A 10,067-nucleotide genomic window follows, 5' to 3' on the forward strand; every position below is an offset into this window, starting at 1 on the left:
TGCAGCACCGGTGTAGCGGTCCTCCTCCTCCCCTCCTCCTCTCTCCCTCCCCCCTCCTCCTCTCTCCCTCCCCTCCCCTCCTCCTCTCTCCCTCCCCCCTCCTCCTCTCTCCCTCCCCTCCCTCCTCCTCCTCTCTCCCTCCCCCCTCCTCCTCTCTCCCTCCCTCCTCCTCCTCATCTCCCTCCTCCTCTCTCCCTCCCCCCTCCTCCTCCTCTCTCCCTCCCCCCTCCTCCTCTCTCCCTCCCCCCTCCTCCTCCTCCTCTTCCTCTCCCTCCTCCTCTCTCCCTCCCCCCTCCTCCTCCTCTCTCCCTCCCCCCTCCTCCTCTCTCCCCTCCCTCCCTCCTCCTCCTCTCCCTCCTCCTCTCTCCCTCCCCCCTCCTCCTCTCTCCCTCCTCTCCCTCCTCCTCCTCATCTCCCTCCTCCTCTCTCCCCCCCCCTCCTCCTCCTCTCTCCCTCCTCCTCTCTCCCTCCCCCTCCTCCCCTCTCCCTCCTCCCTCCTCTCTCCCTCCCTCCTCCTCCTCCTCTCTCCCTCCCCCCTCCTCCTTTCCTCTCCCTCCTCTTCCTCTCCCCCCTCCTCCTCCTCCTCCTCTCTCCCTCCCCCCCCTCCTCCTCCCCTCTCCCTCCTCCTCCTCTTCCTCTCCCCCCTCCTCCTCCTCCTCCTCTCTCCCTCCCCCCTCCCCCTCATGAGCAGGGCTTCAGGAATGTGGAAGCCTGCTACGTCACCTCATCTTTGCCCCAGGGGTCCCGTTGCCGTCCCGTCGTCGGATAACTTTCAAACCACGACAACAACACTTCGGTAAGTTTAATACAACTCAACCAAATACGTCGCATTTAATGCTTGTTGCGGGTGATGGCGTCCGCGGTTTTGGTTTAGCTGGTGAATGATCCAGCAAGGTTTTTTTGGCTCTACTACTATCGTTATGTTGCTTTGAAAAATGTCCGTTAGCTTAGCAGCCAGCATGGATTATTCACTTGGTAAGATCCTTGGGGGAGAGAGACTGAGGTGTCTGTTCGCCTGCTAGCTTTTTGCTAGTTTAGCCAAGTCGCTTGTAGACGTGGAAATTATAACGTTTATGCATGCTGCAACGCAACACTTTCTATTGTTAAAACATCTGCATTTTTTTCAAAAGACTTGGCATGCCCCCCGAGACAAGTCTCAACGTGTGTTCTATTGTTCTATGACTGTTCTATGTATATACTCCCTTTTCTGGACTCTTTTTGTATCACAAACTACTGTATTTGCAAATCTGGTATGTCATAAATGTATAGATGTAGCAGTACTTTCTATCTGTATGTCATTATGTCCTGATGAATTGAAAATGGGGGACCCTGATGGAAACAAGACGAAAGTCTTTCTCTGGTCTGCATCCCCTTAACAATTGTGTGTATTGAGCCGTACTGTATTGTACCCATTCTGCAATCTGTTAATAAAGTTTTCAATCACAGGAAGCTGCTGTGATATTTAATAATTTGTATTATTCTGCCGTTAGCAAGGAAACCACCATAGCGTCTTATGAACGTGTTGGCTCGGCTGTTATCCATATACAATACTTTCCCCTAAAGACACATGGAACCATTTGTTTGCTGGTGATTACTGACAGTGTTTTGATAACATGTGTCTCCCTCAGGTCGCCCCCCCCCCCCGCCGGTGGTGATCTGGGACGACGCTCGTTTCCGTCTCCATGGTGATGATGTCGCCGCGGCCGTTAACCTGCAGCCTCGGTGTTGTTGTCGCCGCGGAACTATAACGGGGATCGCGATCGTCCCCGGTTCTAAGATTTCATTATTCCGTTGAAATGAGGGGCGAATAATGAATCCATGATGGTAAGGAGAACGCGGTTTCGTCGGGAAATCAGCAGACAATAAATAGGTAGATTGGTCGTCGAGCATGAAAACATTGCATGTCGTCTTCTCCCCGTTTGAAACGAGCTCCCTGCAGTGCAAAATGAGCTCAGTGCTGGAATCTGAGCTGTGTTGTGTGTTACTGTGCTGCCTTGCTTCAATTCTGTGCTGTTTTGGTGTCATATGCATTTTTTTATTGTTATTATTGTGTAGTGTGTGAGAGGCATGTGATGTCAGATAGAGTGAAGCACATAGAATCTATATTCTGTGTCTCAGTCAAAGACCTGCCATGTATATATTCCCTCCCCGCCGTATGTATATTTCTCTCCCACCCACCCACCCCCTCCTAATGTACAGTCCCCTCCCCATCATATGTATATACTCTGTCAGGATCTAGGGGTAACAGTACTGTATGTTTGAATACCGTTATGTCACAAATGTATCAGTACTAAATACCTGTATGTCCCTATGCCATAAATGTCATGTATGTTGTGTATGTCATAAATGTTATGATGAATTGAAAATGGGGGACCCTGATGTAAACAAGACGAAAGTCTTTCTCAGGTCTGCATCCCCTTAACAATTGTATGTATTGAGCCGTACTGTATTGTACCCATTCTGCAATCTGTTAAATAAAGTTTTCATTCATTCATTCATTCACCCCTCCTGTTTTCCAGCCATTTCAAGACAGCGTATACTTCCCCCTCTCCGGCGAGACCCAGGGGACCCACTCGTCAGCGGGGATCCCCTCCCTGCTGAACTCCCCCCTCAGCCAGCAGCCCTCCTCCTCCTCCAACCCGGCCAGCGGCATGACCTCCGCCCCCCTCCCCCCCTTCAAGTTCCGGCCGCGCCGCGAGAGCGTCGACTGGCGTCGCATCGGCGCCGTGGACGTGCAGCGGCTGGCCAGCGAGCTGGACGTGGACGCCCTCCAGGAGCACGTGAACGCCGTCACCTTCTGCAGCGTGGCGGGCGAGCTGTGCCAGCGGTGCCAGACCCCGGTGGACCCGGCCCTGGTGAAGCTCTTCCTCCTGGCGCAGCTCACCGTGGAGTGGCTGCTCCACTGCCAGGGCTACCTGACCCTCAACCTGCGCGGCGCCGAGGAGCGGCTGGCGGCCGCCGGCAGGGACCGCGAGCACCTGGTGGCGCAGCAGAAGAAGCAGGAGGAGAAGATGCGGGCGCTGGGCGCCGAGCTCAAGCAGAGGAAGAAGATCATACGCGACCAGCAGTCCATGTTCGCTCCGCGGCTCGTCACCAGCCAGAAGGTATAACCGCTGACACCGCCGCCACGCCGCTCTCTGTACAGAAGGGATCTGGTTACCATTTGCATTGTGTGGGCGTATGGCAAGCAGGCAGTTGGCCCCCCATTTGCCCCGCCCCCCTCAGTCCTCTTCGGGCCCCCCCCCCCCCCCCCTATAAGTCATTTTCCCTGCCTTCATTCACAGCTACTACCCGCTGGCTGCATTCGACACCCGGGTGGTTGGTTGGTTGGTTGGTTCCTTCTTAGCAAGGAAACGGTCAAAGAACTAACATTAGATTCCATTATAATCAGCCTTGTTTTCCCGACTCAAAATAACTGGATTGGGAGCTGCTGGGGGCAGATGGTGTCTGACTCTCAGGGACAATTAGTGTTTTTAATCCACTTACAAAAAGGGTGACGAGAGCTCACACCTCCCCCACCCTCATACATAAGAGGCAGACATCCCTCCACGCATAGTCAGCATTGCTGGGGGGGGGGGGGGGCGTCGTCTTAGCAGCTACGCGCTCTCTCTTTTCACCTTATGGATCTATTAATTCTATTTGTCTATAGGTATAGCTGGGGATGTGTAGCGTGGTCCACCGGCGGCCAGTGGGCTATTTATATCTCCAAAAGAGAGAGACCTGCCCCCGTTTTCTTCAAGTGTATATGGCTACTACTGACCTGGCCCGGCTGGTTGCCAAGGCAACAGCTCCAGTGTTTTATGACAGAGCGCGCGGTTGCTAGGTGTGCACTAGTGGCTCGGGCTAACAACCGCGTTGATAACTGAGCTCTCGGCAGCTCAATAATTGATAGCGTGATCCGTGGCACCGGTCATGTCCTCCCTCCAGATCCTGTGGTTTTTGTTGCATCTCGTGGTGATATTGGCATTTGCGGCTGTATTAACCACAGGTTATTATTATGTGTTCTTGTGTTGTTAGCATAGGCTTGGGAGGGGGAGGTACACATAAACCGAGCAGCAGGAAAAAAATATGTAATCATATACAGAGTGCTGATCATGTGTTATTACATAACCCCGGGGGAGTTTATTTGTAGTATCTGTCTGATATTGTGATGGGCTGCCACAAAACAATCTTATCTACTCACGGGAAACACTGCTGAACCACGGGCAAGTTGTTCCTAGAACTCTCAATATATATTTCTTTCCCCCCAGAGTGCAACACACACAAACACACAGAGACCCCTTTCTTTGAGTGACCGGACGTTGGCTAATTTGATTTCACTCCTGATTCCCAAAGTTATTGCAGAGCAATAGTGCGATTCTATCACTCAAAGAGCTGCTTGTTATAGTGTCACACTCTCGCACTGCGAGCATATGGCGGCGCTACACAGGATATCAATAGCAACGCGTTTAAAATTTAATACGGTTACGATCGCAGTCAGTGGTGGCGTTAAATGCAGCGTGTAATGTGTGTAAGTGTGTGTGTTTGTCAGCCGGCATCTCTTCTGGCTTGTGTGACCGACCGTCTCCCTGAGCTAATAGGGAGAGTTGATGCGCAGGGAGGGAATCGACGGCATTCACGCTATCTGTGTCGCTCAACTCAGAGTTCAAATGTGACATGATGAGGAAGTCAGTTTTCTTTTTACCACCAGAGTCACACAATACAGGTTCAGGTTAGGTTGCCATGGAAGACATCTCTGTGTGATTTACTATTGCTGTCACATTCAGACCGTGCTGGTTTGTTGATGAAAGGGGACCCATTGTGTATCTTTTCAACAGTGTTCCTGCTGCAGCTAATTAAAGCGAATTAATCTCCAATCGAGAAATGAGCAATTCTGAACATCTTGTTTAGGCGTGTTAATCTGAAAACTTCATTGTGTACATAAATGTAGTTAATGTACATGTGTAATCCCCCCCCCCAGCACCTAAATAACACTTCAGACTGAAGCCAAATCCATACAAAGACTGGACAAAACCATAATATGTCCCCTTAAAAAATAAACATGCGAGTGTTACTTAATTATCTTCATTTCTGTGGGCATTTCTGCTTTATTAGATAGGACCACTAGTGACAGGAAGTCAGGGGTAGAGAGGAAGGGGGTGACACGCGACAAAGGCCCTGGGCCCAATTCAAACCCAGGACGTTGCGACTAAGCGGTGTGCGTCCTATCAGAATCAGAAAGGTCTTTATTGCCAAGTAATACTTTTCACATACAAGGAATTTGCTTTGGACGTTACTGGTGCGACATTAGCGGACATACATTAACTGACAGATAATACAATAAAGTGGTGGAGTAAAATAGAATGAAATACGAGCTAAGTTAAGCACGATAGAATAATATATTTATGAAATAAAATATAGGCCAGCTGGGCTGTACGACTGTATAAGAGGTGGAATAAAATGATGTGGGATATAAACTAAATTAAATATAGCTCAATAGATAGATATAGTACACTTATAAGTTAAATAAAAAATAAAAAGGAGTAGGCCAGGGCTGTGCAACTGGGCAGATGTGGTAAATTATACAATTATATACACTAGTTAGAATGAAGTAACAATACAGTGGGCAAGTATAATCCAGTAGGGTGTGTTAATGTAACACAGTGGGGGGGGGGGGGGGGGGGGGGGGTCAGTGAGGGTCCCAACTCAAGCCTTCTTCTTGTTCTTGTGGCATGAGGTTTTGGCCCTGATGGGCCGCAGCCTCCTTCCAGAGGGGAGTGACTCAAACAGGTTGTGACCGGGGTGGTAGGGGTCGGCCACAATCTTACATGCACGCTTCAGAGTTCTGGAGGCGTACAGGTCCTGGAGGGATGGCATATTGCAGCCGATCACCTTCTCAGCAGAGTGGATGACACGCTGCAGCCTGCCTTTGTCCTTGGCCGTGGCTGCAGCGTACCATACTGTGATGGAGGAGGTGAGGATGGACTCAATGATGGCTGTGTAAAAGTGCACCATCATCGTCTTTGGCAGGTTGAATTTCTTCAGCTGCCGCAGGAAGTACATCCTCTGCTGTGCTTTCTTGAGGAGGGAGCTGATGCTATATGGTGTGTTTTCATACCTCAATAAACAAACGGTCAGCGGAAAACTGGGTCCCTGGAACACTGTTTGAAGCTAGAAAATCTGCCTGAAAAGTTTCACTGCGGTTGTTTACAAACATTCAAAGAAGGTTTGGTTCACGGTGGTGCCTCAAAAGGATTTTTTATTTATTTATGATGAAATAAGATACAATCATTCTAAGGATTACATGTACAGTAATTATGTGTTTTGTGCACTAATTGCAGGTTATGCAAACGTGGACAAATCCCTTTCCCTCGAAACGGCATAGTGCACTTTTAAAAATAAAAGCCTGCATATTAAAACCCATCTTTTTATTTTTCCCTTTAGTGTCCATGTTGTGAAAAAGCCTTCATGAATTCCTCCTTCCTGCAGAACCACATGCAGCGCCGCCACCCCGATGAGTATGAGATCCGTAAGTCAACCATCATTAGCTGTGATGAGTATGAGATCTATAAGTCAACCATCCTTAGTGGTTATGAGTATGAGATCTATAAGTCAACCATCCTTAGTGGTTATGAGTATGAGATCTATAAGTCAACCATCCTTAGTGGTGATGAGTATGAGATCTATAAGTCAACCATCCTTAGTGGTGATGAGTATGAGATCTATAAGTCAACCATCCTTAGCGGTGATGAGTATGAGATCTATAAGTCAACCATCCTTAGTGGTGATGAGTATGAGATCTATAAGTCAACCATCCTTAGCAGTGATGAGTATGAGATCCGTAAGTCAACCATCCTTAGTGGTGATGAGTATGAGATCTATAAGTCAACCATCCTTAGTGGTGATGAGTATGAGATCTATAAGTCAACCATCCTTAGTGGTGATGAGTATGAGATCTATAAGTCAACCATCCTTAGCGGTGATGAGTATGAGATCTATAAGTCAACCATCCTTAGTGGTGATGAGTATGAGATCTATAAGTCAACCATCCTTAGCAGTGATGAGTATGAGATCCGTAAGTCAACCATCCTTAGCAGTGATGAGTATGAGATCTATAAGTCAACCATCCTTAGCAGTGATGAGTATGAGATCCGTAAGTCAACCATCCTTAGCGGTGATGAGTATAACATTTATAAGTCCACATTTGAGCCTGGTGGCTGTACCCTGCTGCGTCACCAAAGCACCTGATCTCAGCTTCTCTTCTTTTCTTCTCTTCAATCGTCTTGTTTTCCAGAGTTACGAATAGACGGCGATAAGAAGGGTCAGGTGGACGGCTTCAAGCAGGAGATCAGCGGTCTGAGGCAGCAGCTGGTTCAGCAGCAGCAGACCCTGCAGGCCAAGGTGGTCCAGGTGGGACTCATTCTGCACCGCTTTTGTTTTTCTGGCCTTGTTTAACCCTTTCACTAACACACTACAGAAGGTAGTGAACGGGTTAACCTTCTGTGGTGTGGTAGTGAAAGGGTTAACCTTCTGTAGTGTGGTAGTGAAAGGGTTAACCTTCTGTAGTGTGGTAGTGAAAGGGTTAACCTTCTGTAGTGTGGTTGTGAAAGGGTTAACCTTTTTTTTATTTATTTTTTATCTCTCTTTCTCCGATTTTTCTCTGTTTTCTCCCCGTCCCAATTTAGTCGTTGTGCCAATTCCCCCCCCTCCCCTACCTGGTTGTTGTGCGCATGTTCTCCTACTGGTCGGTACAAGGGAACCCTGAAGTATCCGCACGCTTCCTCCGACACGTGCGGCGACAGCCAGTGGCTCTCTTCTCACCTGGCAGCGAGGCTTCTTATGGGTGAAGTGTAACGAGTGGGAGGTCACGCTGCCTTCCTCAAGTCCTGCCTCCGCTGAGCAAGCGCCCAGACCTGACCTGTAGACGTCGCTGTCCACAACGCCAGTTTCCCACCCACGGCTTCCCTCCCCCTAACCCAGCCGCGTGAATACTTTCGGCAGCCCACTTGTCCTTCCGCATTGCTCTGATTGGCCAAGCGCGCGCATGCGCATGAGCCGCGACGCGCTCCTCAGCCGAGATGCATCCAGTTCAGCCAGGCAGGAATACTGCGCTCTGCTTAACCTAATTTATACAAATGGAAGTATTGATTACGCCATAACGAATCATTAAAAAAATATACCGTTAACTGGAATATGTTGTTTCTTTACACATATGTTGGATTATGTAATTGGTTTGTCATGACAAACCAATAAAAAAACGCATCGCCGGCTTCGCGGCTGAGGCGCATTGCACTATGTGTTCACTGTTGTGTTACGCCTTCTCGGCATAAGCCCCATAATAAGACAGACTCTGGCTTCGTCCAGCGGACACCAGAGCTCAGCGATGCCGCTCGCAGCAGCATATTCTCCCCGCTGGCGATCGGAGCACGGAGGGTCGTGGACCCGCGCCGCAGCCGCGAAGCCGGCAATGCGATTTCGCGATTGTCATGACAAACCAATTACATAATCCAACATATGTGTAAAGAAACAACATATTCCAGTTAACGGTATATTTTTTTAATGATTCGTTATGGCGTAATCAATACTTCCATTTGTATAAATTGGGTTAAGCAGAGCGCAGTATTCCTGCCTGGCTGAGCTGGATGCATCTCGGCTGAGGAGCGTGTCGCGGCTCATGCGCGCGCTCGGCCAATCAGAGCAATGCGGAAGGACAAGTGGGCTGCCGAAAGTATTCACGCAACCCAGCCAAACGAGTTAGTATAGCGATCAGCCCAAGCCAAGGCAATGCTGACTCCGGGAGTCGAGACCGCAGCCTCTTGCATTGGTGATGAGCGCAATCTCCGCTACGCCACCTGACCGCCTCTAAGGGTCAGGGGTGGGGGGGGTAGTGAAAGGGTTAACCTTCTGTAGTGTGGTTGTGAAATGGTTAACCTTCTGTAGTGTGGTAGTGAAAGGGTTAACCTTCTGTAGTGTGGTAGTGAAAGGGTTAACCTTATGTAGTTTGGTAGTGAAAGGGTTAACCTTCTGTAGTGTGGTTGTGAAATGGTTAACCTTCTGTAGTGTGGTAGTGAAAGGGTTAACCTTCTGTAGTGTGGTAGTGAAATGGTTAACCGTCTGTAGTGTGGTAGTGAAATGGTTAACCTTCTGTAGTGTGGTAGTGAAAGGGTTAACCTTCTGTAGTGTGGTAGTGAAAGGTTAACCTTCTGTAGTGTGGTAGTGAAAGGGTTAACCGTCTGTAGTGTGGTAGTGAAAGGGTTAACCTTCTGTAGTGTGGTAGTGAAAGGTTAACCTTCTGTAGTGTGGTAGTGAAAGGGTTAACCGTCTGTAGTGTGGTAGTGAAATGGTTAACCTTCTGTAGTGTGGTAGTGAAATGGTTAACCGTCTGTAGTGTGGTAGTGAAAGGGTTAACCTTCTGTATGTGGTAGTAAAAGGGTTAACCTTCTGTAGTGTGGTTGTGAAATGGTTAACCTTCTGTAGTGTGGTAGTGAAAGAGTTAACCTTCTGTAGTGTGGTAGTGAAATGGTTAACCTTCTGTAGTGTGGTTGTGAAAGGGTTAACCCTTTGGTAGTGTGGTAGTGTAAGCCAAGGGTTCATGCTGGGTGGGTGAGTTATGGCGCTTTTGCTAAACACGCACCAGTTTGTATAAAACATTTCCGTAGTTTGTTATGGAATTTTATTCCTTAAGATTTAATTGTGATTTATTTTTAATGCAATTAATAATTTCCCTCACATGTTTGAAATTTACATTTTGAATAATTGCCAAAGCATGATGGATTATGTTTTATTACAACAGAAAAGCACTGCTCTCAAGTCTTCTTGACTAAAGTAATCCTCGTTTCAAACAGTTATTGGATTTGTGGAAATAGCCTATTCATTTATATGATTATGTTTATCCATTATTGTCCTGCGATTTAATGAAATCGTGCAAAAATACCTCTGTATATCTAGTGATTATTAAGCACTTTGTGAAGATTATTGTGATAATATAATAACGTAAAAAAAGAACTAAAAAGTTGTATCTAAGACCGTAAACAAGCGACCAGTTGACTGACAGAAACGACATGTTAAACCGCTCCTCTAATGTCCGC

The 10,067-nt window shown here is 48.0% G+C and overlaps 1 protein-coding gene across 3 annotated transcripts in view; it reads left to right on the plus strand.

Annotated features, from left to right (window-relative positions):
• Window positions 1-723: 723 nt before the first annotated feature.
• Window positions 724-10,067, plus strand: part of dzip1 (DAZ interacting zinc finger protein 1) — a 40,201-nt gene continuing 30,857 nt past the window's right edge. For 2 of the 3 annotated variants that reach the window (XM_084331606.1, XM_084331607.1), the window contains exons 1-5: window positions 724-796; window positions 1,629-1,824; window positions 2,520-3,104; window positions 6,424-6,508; window positions 7,274-7,389. In XM_084331606.1, the coding sequence (XP_084187732.1) occupies window positions 1,819-1,824; window positions 2,520-3,104; window positions 6,424-6,508; window positions 7,274-7,389 (792 nt within the window). In that variant the 5' untranslated portion in view covers window positions 724-796; window positions 1,629-1,818. Of the gene's footprint in view, window positions 797-1,628; window positions 1,871-2,519; window positions 3,105-6,423; window positions 6,509-7,273; window positions 7,390-10,067 lie in introns of all 3 variants that reach the window. The other variant, XM_084331608.1, reaches the window with a different exon arrangement.

Source organism: Notolepis coatsorum (assembly GCF_963971535.1).
Source record: "Notolepis coatsorum genome assembly, chromosome: 1".
Taxonomy (NCBI): domain Eukaryota; kingdom Metazoa; phylum Chordata; class Actinopteri; order Aulopiformes; family Paralepididae; genus Notolepis; species Notolepis coatsorum.